Source organism: Rutilus rutilus, assembly GCF_951802725.1.
Source record: "Rutilus rutilus genome assembly, chromosome: 13".
Taxonomy (NCBI): domain Eukaryota; kingdom Metazoa; phylum Chordata; class Actinopteri; order Cypriniformes; family Leuciscidae; genus Rutilus; species Rutilus rutilus.
The window spans coordinates 22,929,322-22,944,328 of record NC_140218.1 but is presented as its reverse complement, the minus strand read 5'-3'; the positions used below and the strand labels follow the sequence as shown (position 1 = coordinate 22,944,328).

General features: G+C 39.5%; 3 protein-coding genes across 7 annotated transcripts in view; all 3 read right to left on the bottom strand.

Moving 5' to 3' along the window:
- Positions 1–880: 880 nt before the first annotated feature.
- lrrc23 (leucine rich repeat containing 23) lies at positions 881–2,990 on the bottom strand. Its single transcript, XM_084428372.1, has 8 exons — positions 2,957–2,990; positions 2,610–2,728; positions 2,351–2,466; positions 1,981–2,243; positions 1,629–1,759; positions 1,403–1,539; positions 1,074–1,272; positions 881–948 (listed from the first exon to the last, which is right to left on the bottom strand). The coding sequence occupies exons 2-8, from the start codon at positions 2,697–2,699 to the stop codon at positions 907–909; spliced, it is 978 nt and encodes a 325-aa protein (XP_084284498.1). The 5' UTR covers positions 2,700–2,728; positions 2,957–2,990; the 3' UTR covers positions 881–906.
- Positions 2,991–3,744: 754 nt separating this feature from the next.
- On the bottom strand, positions 3,745–6,834 carry LOC311302466 (uncharacterized protein). The gene is made up of 5 exons (XM_084428371.1): positions 6,222–6,834; positions 5,546–5,940; positions 5,310–5,470; positions 5,098–5,230; positions 3,745–5,025 (listed from the first exon to the last, which is right to left on the bottom strand). Exons 1-5 carry the CDS (start codon positions 6,430–6,432, stop codon positions 4,855–4,857), a joined length of 1,071 nt encoding a protein of 356 aa, XP_084284497.1. The 5' UTR covers positions 6,433–6,834; the 3' UTR covers positions 3,745–4,854.
- Positions 6,835–7,114: 280 nt separating this feature from the next.
- Positions 7,115–15,007, bottom strand: part of usp19 (ubiquitin specific peptidase 19) — a 29,672-nt gene continuing 21,779 nt past the window's right edge. For 3 of the 5 annotated variants that reach the window (XM_084428363.1, XM_084428365.1, XM_084428364.1), the window contains exons 24-26: positions 14,788–14,954; positions 14,530–14,705; positions 7,115–8,244 (exon numbers count right to left, since the gene is read on the bottom strand). In XM_084428363.1, coding sequence (XP_084284489.1) covers positions 8,104–8,244; positions 14,530–14,705; positions 14,788–14,954 — 484 coding nt within the window. In that variant the 3' untranslated portion in view covers positions 7,115–8,103. Of the gene's footprint in view, positions 8,245–9,815; positions 10,796–14,529; positions 14,706–14,787; positions 14,955–15,007 lie in introns of those variants that run through there. The other 2 variants (XM_084428361.1, XM_084428362.1) reach the window with 1 other exon arrangement.

The following is a 15,007-nucleotide window of genomic DNA, read 5'->3' as shown; positions in this document are numbered from 1 at the left end:
TTCGTCGAGTCATGATGACAGAATTGAGGAAAGGAGTTTAACCCTATAAAGCCTGGTGTGTCATATTAGATAAAGCAAGGGCCTTTATATATGTGTGAGTGTGTGTATATGTGTCACACACACACATACATATACACTACTTATACTACAGTTACCACACCTCAAAACATTGTTCAGATAATGTATTTCAAAACGTTTGTCAGGTTTTTGTCCTTAAACGCTACTGTGTGTGGGACTAATTTCTTATGCCTCTCACGCATATTATACTATACGTAGACCATAAAAACCTAATGTATCGAATATTATACAAAACAGGACACATTGAAGTTTTTTTTTTTTTGGTCTTAAAGTTTAAACTTTCTATTAAAAAAAAAAACATGTTTCTGACTACTTCCTGTCTGGCTTATGGGGTTAAAAACAGGTTCTTCCCCTTTAATGTGGGCCGTTATAAACAAACGAGTTGAGGAAGTGGCAAAAGTAAAACATGAATCCGGTCAGAGTAATCTTTGTGGACTTCCAGAAACAGTAGAGCATGAGCTGATTAACTGTAGGGCATATGAAAGGGAAAGACTCCAGTTAAAAGAAGAGGAATTCAAATCTGCTGGCATTAATTATCTGACATTACAGAATGTGCTAAACAGTTCTTATAAAGGTCATTCAGCTCTAATAATCTTTTTCTGAAAATAAGAAAGTTATATAATGATAGGCATTAGATTAGAGTGTTATACCTTCTTATCATATCTAGTGTATTGACAAGTGCTGTTCAGTATCTTTTTTACCAACAGCTGCAGACATAAAGCTCACATCAGAGACTATACTGCATGAAAGGAAACCACATTTTTTTTATAGTAGACTTTATTGAATATAAAATTATATTTAAGTACACTTCAATGTAGCACAGCCTATTCAGTTATCCTCTTGATCTTCAGCATATTCATCATCAAAATCCTAAAAAAAAAGACAATGTTGCAATGTAAAGTTAAAATATTATCTGAGAAACCTTTATTGACACAACTAGGCTAAATAAAAAGTAGGTAATTAACAATAGCATATGCCATTAACAGGTTCCGCACCTTCTCCTGGGCCGCAGACTTCTCTTCAGCTGTGATTGGATCCTTGTCCAGTCTCTCCAGCTGGGACAGATGTGAGATCACATACATCCTGTAATCATCAGTCTTCGCTAAAGGGTTCTCCAAGAGCACAAGGGCTGTCAATGTTTGCCCAACACTCACTAGATTTCTCAAAGCCCTCATAGAAGATATAAGGTTCCCCCTAAAGGTGTGAAAAAGAGGGTTATCAGACAGTGGTAACGAGACTGTCTATATTAGTGAAACACATTCGCTTCCTCAATTTCAGCCAGACTGAGAAAATGCCAAACCTGGTGTTATTGTATTTCTGTTACCTGACGTTAAGATACTGGAGACATTTCATGTTGGGGCTGAGTCCATCTAGTGTTTCTAACTGGTTATCTCTGAGGTGAAGAGTTTTGAGATGCTCAAGCTTCTCCAGACCCTCCAGTCGCTTTAGGTTGTTCTGAGCCTAAATAGTTGGGCGAAAGTGCCAGATGGTAGTTCTAATCAGCATCATGTATGTTTATCTACCATACACATCAATACAAGCAATTGTACCAGATACAAGTGGCGTAAATTGGGGAGGTAAATGCCATCTGTAGTTTCCAAACAATTTCCTCTGAGCTCGAGAGTCACCAGATTGGTTAGACTGTGATATTCCAGTCCCTGCATAGTCTGGATACCATTACCTAAAAATATAGAAATGAAATGTTAGTGTTTAGTGCTGCTTAATGTTGTATTGTTATTGTCTAGTGCAGATTACGATGAAGTTCATAATATATATTGAATTACATACTGTATTTTACATAACTGATTTGCCGAAATAAACCAGTGTGGTTGGTACCATAGTATAAAAGGAGCTCATTGCCACTGCAAAAGTACAATAACCTACTAAATGGACGTAACTAACCAGTGAGATTGAGGGTTTCCAGTGCTGGGCCTCCAATGCCCTTAACATCAAATAGGCGGTTGTTGGCAAAGCTCAGCCACTGTAGGTAAGTGAGCTGGCCAAACGGCTGACCCTCGAAACTCTGAAGCAGGTTACCGTCTCCCTTCACCCACAGCAGCTGGGTGAGGTCGGCCAGAGGAGAGAAGTCTGACAAATGATTGCAGGAGAAGTCCAAGTAGCGCAGATGGATGAAGGAGCTGATCAAGGCCAGGTCTGTCAGACCCCTGGTTTAGACAGGCACAGTGGGAAGCAACATTGTGAGATACAGTAAATATGGATGGCAACATGTTGGGAATGATGGGATTAAGAAGAACGTCCCAGACAAGCTTACTTGCTTTTAAGGTCAAGTCTGACATAGGCATGAGACAGACCATTCCCTGTGCGACACAATAAGGACAGGCTTTTCGCCATCATGTCTTGGGTTAGTGGACAGGACTCGAACGTTAGCTGATAATAAAGTAAGAAACATAAAAGAAAATCAAAGACAATCTTGATGTCTTCTGATTTTTATTAATATAGTATAACACATGTTTAATATATTAAGAACAATAAGAATAATGCATATTATTGTTTTGTTTAACTTAGGCTACCTGATCCTCTTGTCCTGAAATCTCCTTTTTCTCTACCTCTTCATCTTCTTCCCCTGCTTTCAACACCTCATCTTCATCAGAGCTTGACATTATTCTGCTGTCTTGGTTACCTTGATAAACTTTTCACGTGTTAAAATAAATGATTTTACATTTATAAATTCGTTCACATCATTAGCACGCTAGCTAACTTAAGCTTGCTTGATAGGCACTAAACTAACAATATAGGTTACTTCTCGCACCAAAAAGAAACAAATTACTCTTATACAGTTTAAAAAAAACAACTTAATAAATCAAAAAAAGAATTGACTTCAATGTGTACATTTGAACAGGTTTTCTTTATCACTTACCTCGCGACGAATCGTGTTTATGGCGTTACCATAGTAACACCATGTGTCCCAAAGCGCCTAAATATGCATGAGGAGTTTTCTTTTTATCTTGCATGTGAATGTGTATCTATTAAATGCTCAAATTAAATGTATATACAACAAATCTTGATTAAAACCTGAAAATATGGTGACAATCAAGCTGTTTTTTTTTCGGTGGCATACTTCAGTACAAATGTTTACAATACATACACTACTTTTCGTCAGTTCGATTGAATCCAATCCGATTTCAGATTCTGAAAGTTATGTTTATATGAATATAATTATTGTTTTGATGTCAAATCTTAAGAGAAAGCTGACAAATATGTCAGAAGAGCTAATGTTCACTAAATATTCAGTCTCCTGGCTGCACACATACACGTAAATAATACGTTAGTTTAAAACGTGTGTAAACAAGTAATAAAGAGACAATTAACACAGTGCAAAGTGACCAGACAATGAAGTCAAAATAATTTATTTCTGAAGCAACTCTCCAAAAAAAGTTATACAAAAAATAACTTTAAAATGGCCATCATAAATAATGCTTTAAATAACAATACACACTAAAAGCAGTAACTGTGCAATGGCAAACTTCAGTAGAATAACAATCTCCCATGACAGTGAGATAAAAATGATGGAATCTTAGAATGATGGATTAGAAACTTTTTAAATCAGAACCTTTACCTCAGAACTTTGAAACTAGTGAGGATGCAGACACTTTAGTGTGAAATGTGATTTAAATAATGGCAATATAAGATTGTAACATGTAAAAGTGTGTAAAACTGCATACATGTAAACTAAAAGCTACTCAATCCATGAACGTTAGAAATTGTCAAATTCTGCTTTGGTTAGTCTCAGCTTCAAACTGGTGTTAGAACAAACCAAAAGGATTTTAAAAATATAATAGAAGTGCAAAAACAATGAATTCTTCACAAAAAAGGTCTAAAAATTCAAGTGTTTTGATTAGTGCTGTCAAATCGATTAATATAATACACATGGGTATGAATTCTCCAAAGAGGCAAGGGAGGCAGGAGAAAATAATCCATATTACAAAAATAAAACAATGCAAATATTATAAAATAAAAAATTTGTCGCTTTTCTAAAGTAACACTGTCCAGCAGCGACACCCGCAGTTGAAGTTACAGCAGGACGCCACGTCTCTCTTGCCTCCCCTGAGCCCATTGCCTTTTAACAGACCCCCTAAAGCATGCAGTGGGTTTAATGGGGGGTACTGGGAAGACTAATTAAAAAGTAAGTATACAGCTCAGACACTTAGATCTCGCTGCTTTATGTCATGCCAAAATCAAACTTGAAATGGTCTGAAAACATGACACTGGTTTTTTTAGGGAGTAATCAGCTTGCTGAAATTAAAGATACATCTTCGTGTCTGTGAGTGACCAGTGATTACTGAGTTTGATGACTGATTAAAAAGACATATATTGTATATATATATACAAACTTATGTTAGAAGCAATTCATCGATTTGACAGCACTAGTTTTGATATGATTAACTTAATTTTGTTAACTGCATCAAAATATAACTCTGATGTTCACAAACCCTGAGAATACTGTTGAAAGAACCATTTTAATGAGCATATAACACAATAGATCTATGGAGCAGCTGCCAGTGTGTTTACGATTGTTAGATCTTCAGAGTGCTAATCGGACCCATGACAGTAAATAATATATATCAATATATTGATATGCATGATGGATCTATTGACTGCAACATTCTTCATTCGGGTAAATAAAAGGTATTGATCAGTGGTTGTAGCAGAGGACATGGTTTTTCCACATATACGCACATACCACAGGATTGTGTTTATGCATAATTTGTCTGTTTTATATTATGTTTCCCTGCATGACTTGAGAGATTCATCGAACTACCCCGTTTGGATGTTCCCCTCATAGTTCTCTATGCAGATCTGGATGCGTCGGGTGAAATATCCAGTCTCAGAAATGGCCTTCAGAAGGTCGTTCTGTACCAGACACAGATCATACAGCTCTGATGTGGAGGCTGTTCGAGTCTGCAAGCCCTCGGGGTCCAAGAACACCTGAGTGTACAGTGGAATGGGTGAGAAACATGGGACGCTCATTCTGGAGAAGAGAAAATGAACATCACGCACCTTAGGATGAACAATTGTGTCCTCGTCGTTTTGCCGAATGTTGTCATCAATGAAGATATGCTGAACTTTGGCATCAAAAGGGTCAATCCAGAGTGGTTTTCCTCCTAAAATGGAGTATGTGTTCCGTGCCCACCTATTTGGGAGGAACAATGGCTTGATACTGATAAACATCACAATTAAAACAAATTTTTGATCCATAACTGGCTCCTCACCAGTCAAAGTTGTCTTGGAAGCCACCCAGACCCTCAGCAGAGCTCAGATACTGGTACACACACCGCTCTCCGTCCCGTGTGGACACGCGTTCTTCTCCACGAGTCAGCGTTGCACCCTTCCCGCTGCACCTGATGCGTCCGGCGGTCACATTCACCTTCAGCTGTGAGGGAAGACAGTCCTGATGAGGCTTGCTTCATCTAGGATAACACAAATCCTAGTTCTGCATGTTAGATACCTTTAGAGCCGGGAGTTCGGGAAAGAGCGGATGTGAGCCTTGTTCGACTGCGTGCTGGACGGCAGTCAGAACACGGGGCAGATCTGAGCCAAACGTACGGAACAGGACGGAGAACTCCACACCCTGTGAAGCCAAGTCCTGCAGCATCTGGAAGAAGGAAGGTAGGATCCAGTGATACAGCTTCCCGTCTTCTCCCTTAACAGATAGCTCCTTATCCGCAGGTAAGTCAGACGGCCATCGGAGCAGCTCTAGATGTTCTTCCAGGACCTTCCGGAACCGTTGGCCTGGACCTACGGTGGTGAAGCTTGCCACTCTGCCAAACTGGGAGTAGTATGTAACAGCGCCCTCACAAGGCTGGAGGAGAGATGGTGCTTCTGACAACCACTCCCATTTACCTGCAAGCAGTGAGAAAAACCACGTGATGTGATGCTGAGCAAGTATGCAAGGCAGCCACTTCACAGACAGGGCTTAGATTAAGCTAATATTAGACCTTAGTTCAAGAAGGACTTTTAAGTAGCTTTTATAAACGTGCCTTAGAAAAAAACACATTACTGATGTGCTTCTTGACAAAACAATGGCACTGAAATATTTTGAGAGATGTCAGTGCAAGTTGATTTCAGCTCAAACATGCATTTTATGCACCTTGTCTGTGAAGCCCTAAAATAAGTTGTCTTACCTTTAGTCATTCGCCCCCAGGTCACCGTGGACAGGAAGTATTCAAGAGCACCTACAGTTCCTTGTCTTGTGACTGCGTCAGATACAAGGATTGTGTTGTTGAGATCAAAGTGAAGGACGATTCTTCTGGAAGGTCTCCTCGGGTCTTTATCTTCTGCCCCGTCAGAGTTTTGGTCGATACTTGTTTTAGGGATCCTCTCCGCGTTATACATATTGCTAAAATCTTTATATGAAGGTATAAAACTACAAATATAGACTAATCAAAGATACTTCAACGTAGACTAGGATAATTATCTCTGGCGACGAGTGACTGATGAATCCCTCCAGATTCCATGCGAGTGACTCCTGATGACACTCATCTCAATGTAAAACAGCCTGACACGTGATGATCTCATTCTCTATCCGTCGCGCAGTCAGTTAAAGGATACATTCGTTGGCTTAACTCGTTTAAGAAAGAACGTTTGAATAAAAACCGCTGACGGCGCTGAGCTCTCCAAACCGGCTTTTGCGATGCCAGCATGACTTCCTTGTCAGTGTCAAATACCGCGAGAAAGAGCGGGGTTACCGCGCTTCACAAGAGAAAGTTGTGAGAGCGCCACCTACTCCTGCCCTCCCGGCAATGTGGATAATAATAATATTTATTTCATAATGTGATTCTTCCCCTCACCTTTTAAAATTTTGTTTTTACTTACATTTTAATAAACAAGAAAAAGGAGAAACACTGCATATGTATTTCCACAGCCATCTTTGCTCATATTTACCAAGAGGGCCAATGAAGTACGAATAATTTTTTTCATGAGGTTCACCTGCTAATTACAATATTTTACTTCAAACTTACATGCAAAACTGAAATTTGACAAATTAATATGCACAATACAGCTGTTACATCTAAGGTTGTTACGCAAAAAAGGCTTTTATTTATATTAACCATTTGTTTTATTCACAGCAGCATTCTTACGATCAAACCCACAGTCCCCGCTTGCAATGCAGTCCAATACGAAAACAAGGAATGGGGAAACTAGACAATCCACTCAAAACTTAGAAAAAAAAAAAAAGAGATGGTATATGATACACCGTACTACTAGGGCTATTGTAGGTCAACATGCATCTCAGCCAATCAAGCTTTTGCATTTCCACAGGATCTTACATGGCGTGAAACAAAAGAACATTTTCAATCACTGGATTGTCTGAGGAAAGAAAGAACAGGACATCAAGTGTGGTAATGGCCAGAGTGTGAGAGAAAAAAAAAAAAAACCTCCAAACAATCTGCCTTGTCCTGGTCCACACTTAAAACTTCACCTACAACACCTGCAATAGCACAACACTTCCAGACTCTTTACAGAGAAACAGATCAGTCCAGGCAACACTTCAGTGAGAAAAACAAAAACTCATCTGTGCATCCAAACAAACCATGTTGATCTCACTCATTGATGGGTTTTCAAAGTAACACCTCATGTAAATACAAGCAAGATAAACATTGTATTAGAAACCTACCATGGGACATTTTGAATGGCATAATTTCTAGGTGTTAAAATGTTTACATGTACATAATAATAAAAAGAAAGAAAAAAAGAACGTAGATCTGTGCGATTCCTCTTATGACTTTAAATGTGTGCACCTTCCAAAATTCCTTGTGAATGTGTTTGAGGATTAGTCTTTACTTTAAGCATCAGCTTATTGTTTATCATCTGAACATTCAGGACATTTAACCGGACGTTTCCAAACGGTGTGTGTTGGAAATGTACACCCAGCATTTTTTTTCCTCCACATTGCTAATGTAAATAAAAGAAATTGAGCACCTTTGCCATGCTAGATCCACTTGTGAGCATTAAAGTCTATTTATTTATTTTTGAGGAAGCAAATCTCCCTGACTGGGTCAAGTTTCAATCCACCTCTTCCATGCTGCTGTAGGACGGGGCGGCACATTCTCCAGAGTGTGCATACATCTCAGAGGTCACTTCCGTGCTCAACTGAGGGGGTCCGTCTGAATCCAGGTCTGTCCCAAACAGTGTCTGGCTAGAAGCCTGTAAAATAAACCACCGTTATAGAGAGAAACTTCAGGCATTGTCTGAACGGAGTACATGAACGCCAACCGCTAATTCAAAAAGATCAGTGATTTCAAGACCGGGTCATTTTGAATTATTTATTGGTGGTGAAGAGCATAATACAGGCACTATAACAATTGAGCAGCATTTAGAGTGGTCTCAATTATTGCTGGGATATTTTCTGCAGCATCATAAATAACACGAACATTTTGTCATTTTAAGATTATATTTAAATCACTTACCCAAACACTCAATTACCGCTTAAATATGATTACATACATAAATTATGTATAACGCAGTCCTGTGCCATTTATCAAAGATTTATCCTTAAATTAGAACCAGTAACACTGCAAACAGGAACACCCATGATGACAATGACCCGTGACCCTTAATGAGGTACGATAATATCTGATGGTATTGTTTTGGGTCATGGTGTCCAGAGCTGAGGCATTCACAGAAGCCAAATGTCTTTAGGCTTTGTAGTGTGGACGGCTACACGAACGATCATAGCCCACCAGCATCCCTGAGACTGTTGAAACTGCCACATTACCCACTAACCGCAGTACCATTCATCTTACAATATCTGGATCCCATCTCAATTTACAACATGTGCAACTAGGCTTTGAATCAATGGATCAAAGTACAGAAAAACTCACTGGTTTCCCTAGTTGTGTACAGAAGTACAGTACTGAGTTGACCTGCCTTGCTGATTCAGAAAACGCCAGTCAGTCAACCTATTTTTAAATAAAACATCCTAACGTCTTGCCAGACTACTGACGAACTTTGGCAAAAAAACAAGACAAGAAATTCATTTAGTGGTTAAAATGAGTAAATCGTATTAAAAAAAATAATTAAACTTTTTTTTTTTTTTTTAAATGCAACAAAAGTGAACGACACCATAAAATGAAGTAGCAAGATTTACCCCAAAATACAAAGAATATGACTCCTCCAACCTAAAGTCAACATGAAATAGTAGCGCACACAGCTCATTTTACTTATAGATGACATAATAAACAAGAAAAAGAAACAATGCAAGACTGGATCTGATTTCATCTGCTGGAAATGATTGGTTTGTTATCGTTACACACAGAATGGGGTCAGAATTAATGAGTTTGCTAAAACAATGTCTAAACTGTTATCTAGCCATTGGCCAACATTATTTTCATCGGCTGAAACAAAAAACGAACAAAAACAAAATACAATTATATATATTTAGAATAGTATGCACTGATCTTGAAATAGAGTAAGTGAGTGAAGTGATGCAAAGGCCAAGTATGGTAACCCATACTTGGAATTTGTCTTCTGCATTGAACCCATCCAAGTTAGTGCAAACACATTAGGAGCAGTGAGTAGTGAACACACACACACACACTGCAAACCATGGACACACACACACCCAGAGCAGTGGGCAGCCATTTGCATTCGATTAGAGGTTAGGTGCCTTGCTCAGTCATTTCCTGCCGGTATTGAGAATCGAACCCACAACCTTCAGATCCGACTCTCTACCCATTAGGCCACAACTGTAACTAGAGTAAATTATTTTTGAAATCATGTTGACTTTAAAATCACAGAGTGTAAAATGCCACCATTATAAAGGCAATTGAGTTATATTGAAAACATAGCTGATACACAATTCTGAACTGTGCCTTCAAAAAATGAAAATTCTTTCATCATATATTCACCCTCATGTTGTTCCAAACATGTTTGAACACAGATATTTGGAAGAATGTCAGTTTCAGTTCCCACTGACTTCCACTGTATGGACAAAAAAATACAAATGGAAGTCAAAGGGAACCAAAGCATTCTTAAAAAATATCTTCTTTTGAGATCTGAAGAAAAAAAGAAAGTCATTCAGGTTTGTAATGACATGAGGGTAAAAAAAAATAAAGACGACATTTAAAATTTTTGGATTATCCCTTTAATATTTGCAATCTAAGTTTTGCTTAATTGGTTAGTCATACAGCTAAAATAAAATCTCAAGTCTGGCTAAAAAGGATGCGGCAAATTAAGATCTTTTAACTGCTATTAGTATTGTCCTGAGTATTTTTTTAAACATTCTGTACGATGCTGTAAAACAACTGAAATGGGACAAAAACAATCCTGACTGGCATGGCTATATCAGGCTGTGTGACTCCCAAGCTAAATAACATTAAAGTTGCCATCAAAAAGAGTCATGACTTACAGTACAATCAGTTTAAAGTGCAAATCTTTGTACTGAGGGTCTGCAGCTGCAGTGAGTAGTATATCAAGCCCAGTTGGACCAGTATAACAAAGGATAGATGAGGTTGAACAGCAATGCTAGGACTGCAGCCACAGTGCCAAGGATGAAATATCTCAGGCGTTCGGCGTCACAGAAATCTGAGATGCCATCTCGTCTGCGGTGAGAATGACCTCTCCTGCCCTCCTCTTCTTCTTCCTCCAGCCTTGTCCTGGCTCTTCTTCCACGTAGACCGGGGCGAAACAGGCTCAGAAAAGAGGCCTCTCGCTGCCCCTCCTCATCCTCCTCCAGTTCCTGCCATATCAGAGACGCCTGCGATTGGCGGAAACCTGTGTCAGCTTCTGGGAAAGGGCCTTGCCTCATCATTACACCGTAGAACACCAAATACACTTTCAGAGAGCTCACTGCTCCAGTTTCATATGTCGCTCACACACTCAGGTGGATGAATAAGCAGATTAGCATGCAAGAGTAGATTCCAGAAGTAGAATTTTTAAGTCAGCTCTTTTAATCAAGGTACACACCCTGTAACTGATGCATCTACTAAATTAAAGGCAAAATGTTTCCCAAGATGCACCCATAAACAATCAGTTCAAACTTTAAGGATGGACTAACTTGGATCATGTGTGCCTCATTATCAATCATATAATGAGCCTGATGTTACCAAATTGACCTCAAACTTTTGCGACGGTCAGTCATGCATTCAACTGAGCAGAGAGCAAGATGTGAAGAAACTTCTTGTTAAGGTGTGGTCAAATTTACTGTTGCGCTGCGAAATTTCACAGGTGAAATCCAGTCAGTTCAACAGGAATCTGTGCGTTTGGGAGTTTTGCATGAGGCTGAAGAAGTTCCCCATGCAAATTTGCTGTGCTGACCAACAGAAAGCTGCTTGGTTGAAAGTGACTTGTGTGAGCGGTGCTTCATACATCACTGCACTATTGTCATTGGACCTTTTTAGCAGATGAAATTTTGCTGAAATATCACTAATGTGACCGAACGTTTACACATTGCTGAAACCTAGGTTTAAATTTCATTGCTGGATATTTTTACTTTTTGAAATGCACAAAAATGATGAACAAATAGAAACCATCAGAAAGAAGTCATGAGATCCTAACACAATCCGTCAAAATCCACTCATTTAATGACAGTTATGCTTTATGATTAATCTATTATGGCGCTTTTCCACTGCATGGCACGGCACGGTTCGCTTTTCCACTGTAGTTTAGTACCTCTTCAAAGTGGGTGGGATTATAGACTGATCGTTATAGTTGTGCCACCTCTACTGCAGTGACATCATCGCAAACGCGACAAACAAACGCACAACAGGATCAATGGAGCTCTTGATTCTTGGCATGTGGATGTTTTTCACTGCAAGACAAAGAAGTTTGTTTGTTCAGGTTTGGTGTCTCGTGTCGCAATTCCAATGACGCTGGTAATGACGATTCTCTCTGACCAATCAGTGATCTGCAGTGTTTACAAGTCACATTTTAGTATCAGTACGGCTCGCTTGGAACCTCTACTGAGGTGGTACTAAAAAAAGTACCAGGTACTAGGTAGTACAGTGGAAAACCCCCAAAAAGTGAGCCGTACCATGCGGTGGAAAAGTGCCATTAGTCGCGACTCTGAAGATATCACAAGGTGATTGTAAACCAGAACCAGAGAAAATAATCCCTCATGAAACTGCTAATTAAATTATAATCATCAGGGGCCATATTCACAAAACATCTTAAGGCTAAAAGTAGCTCCTAACCTGCAAATTTAGGAGAAACTCTTAAAAATAATGGGCGTCAGTCCTAATATTAAGACTCCTAAATTTCTGCTCTAATAGTATTTCACAAAGCATTTTAGCGAAAAAAAACGAGCTCCTAAATCTGTGAAACGTTAGGAGTAGTCAAGAGGACTCCTAAATCACCAAGACAAAATCACAAACAATCCTAATGCCTGTTGCTGGCAATCCGCCTCAGCAATCTGCCAAAGCCACTGTACATCATTGAGGGAATAGTGATAGAGCCTTGGGTGCTGAACCTTTTTTTCATAAATGAAATACATATTTTGATTTATAGATTTTAATATACGATAAAATGCCAAAAAATATTTATTTATGCTTTAATACATAAATATGGTCCGATTACCTGTGGCAGTTGTTTTCACAAGTTCACACTTACAAATCGAATGGATTAAAAAATATATAATAAGCGTATTTGGTGTGCTGTCCAAGGGGATAGAGGGCTCTGAGCTCGGAATTTAGCCCAAACCCAGAGTTCTCCCCCGTATCCCCAGGCGAGAGTGAGGAACGGGGTTGCGGAGGGATGCGGAAAACTGTCACGATAACTAGGTGAGTTGGCTCTCGGCTGTGTATGTATACCTTGTCTCGAGCTGATTAGATACACATGCTTTTCCGGCAAACGGCCGTATGTATCGATTTACGGCGAAAGACTAACCTTTGAACTTGACGCACAAACCAATGATGAACGCGGTTGCCCAGCCCTGTTTGTTTGAACCGCGAGAGGTGTCAAAGCTTACGCTACTCCTACATCATACATCGTAAAGTGTTACTCTTTTGGTGCAAGTCGACTTGCGTACGGCCGTCTGCCAGAAGCTAGTTATTTTAGTCGAGTTTTAAATATGAATATTTTTCTTACACAAACGCATCGCTTCACTTCAGAAGGCCTTTATTAACCCCCAGAGCTACGTGAAGCACTTTTATCAGGGATGGATGCGCTTTGATGGACTTCCAAAAACAAAAACCCATTCACTCCCATTATAAAGCTTGGAAAATCAAGGACATTTTTTTTTTATATAACTCTGGTTGTATTCGTCTGAAAGAAGAATGTCATATACACCTAGGATGGCTTCAGGGTGAGTAAATCATGGGCTAATTTTCATATTTGGGTGAACTATCCCTCTAAGACTTCTCTCTATTCCCTAGTAAAAGTTGGTCAGCAGCTTTGTGAATAGGTTTTAAAGGGTTAGTTCACCCAAAAATGAAAATTCTGTCAGTAATTACTCACCCTCATGTTGTTCCAACCCCGTAAGACCTTCGTTCATCTTCGGAACACAAATTAAAATATTTTTGATTAAATCTTAGAGTTGTCTAACTCCTCCATAGGCTTCTAAGGAACCGAAACTTGCTGGCCCAGAAAATGTATTAAAGACATCGTTAATATAGTCCAAGTGACTCCAGTGGCTCAATCTTAAGTTTATAAAGCGACGAGAATACTTTTTGTGCGCAAAAACAAACAAAAATAACGACTTTATTCCACTATTTATTTCCTTCTCTCTGGACCTCTAGTTGGTTCGCGTAGTGTTTTTGCGCAGCGCGTCTGTGTTACACGTCACCACGTAGGCTCACTATTGGCCGACGCTTGTCATGTGTGATACGTGGTGACGTGCAACACAGACGCGCTACGCTTAAACACTACGCAAAAAGACCCGAGGCCCAGAGAGAAGGAAATTAATAGTGGAATAAAGTCGTTATTTTTGTTTGTTTTTTGCGCACAAAAAGTATTCTCGTCGCTTTATAAACTTAAGATTGAGCCACTGTAGTCACTTGGACTATATTAACGATGTCTTTAATACATTTTCTGGGCCAGCAAGTTTCGGTTCCTTAGAAGCCTATGGAGGAGTTAGACAACTTTAAGATTTAATCAAAAATATCTTAATTTGTGTTCCGAAGATGAACGAAGGTCTTACGGGGTTGGAACAACATGAGGGTGAGTAATTACTGACAGAATTTTCATTTTTGGGTGAACTAACCCTTTAAGAGAAAACTCTGAACTAAATACTTTATGAACTTTTCCATTTAGGAGAACTCTTAGTGGTAAGATAAAATGTTTTGTAAATACAGCCCCCTGATGCTGTCTGGGCATTTTTAAGAGACACCTCATTAAAAAATGAACAATGGAGAAATAACCTTTTTTTAATGTTGAGAATCCACAAGGAACATTACCCAAACTCTTGCAACTTTAATGAACAAGGATATAGCCGCTCTACTAAGATTAAATGTTTTTCCATTGGGCTGCGGTGACATGAGAAGGTGCTGAGCTCACCTGACTGGCAGCACCACCAGTTGCAGCAGAGGATTCGGCGCCAAGGGGCCCGAGCAAGTGAGAGGGCCTCTCCACTGGAGAGTTCCTGCGGCGGTAGAACAGCACATAGGCGTAACGTGTCACAACCTGACTCTCTTCCACCGTCGTCACTGTGCTGTCATCAAACAAACGCCAGCCTGAAACAGTAAAATACATACAGTGAGATGTTTCACATCACAGCTAGTGAAATGTTATTGAGCTAGAAGAGCTCACACGTACCAACGTCGCTGCGCTGGCTGTTCTTGTCACTGGGAAGACGGGCGTAGGCCGTGTAGTGTCCTCCAATCATTCCGCCATAATGGTTAATCACAGCGTAGAGGTCATAGATAGGGGGCTGCTGGATGTCACCCTTATGACCAATACAGAACTTACTCAGGTCCAAGTTTCTGATGAGAACAGAAAAATCTTGGTGAAACATCTAATATATTGCCAATCCAAA

Coding starts and splice junctions, on each gene's coding strand:
- lrrc23 (XM_084428372.1), bottom strand. CDS start 2,699: ATGTCAAGCTCTGATGAAGATGAGGTGTTGAAAGCAGGGGAAGAAGAT. Junction 1,760..1,980: donor GGAAACCCTCAATCTCACTG/GTTAGTTACGTC, acceptor CTATATTTTTAG/GTAATGGTATCCAGACTATG. Junction 949..1,073: donor AGTCTGCGGCCCAGGAGAAG/GTGCGGAACCTG, acceptor CTTTTTTTTTAG/GATTTTGATGATGAATATGC.
- LOC311302466 (XM_084428371.1), bottom strand. CDS start 6,432: ATGTATAACGCGGAGAGGATCCCTAAAACAAGTATCGACCAAAACTCT. Junction 5,941..6,221: donor CTGGGGGCGAATGACTAAAG/GTAAGACAACTT, acceptor CACTGCTTGCAG/GTAAATGGGAGTGGTTGTCA. Junction 5,026..5,097: donor ACACAATTGTTCATCCTAAG/GTGCGTGATGTT, acceptor CTGTACACTCAG/GTGTTCTTGGACCCCGAGGG.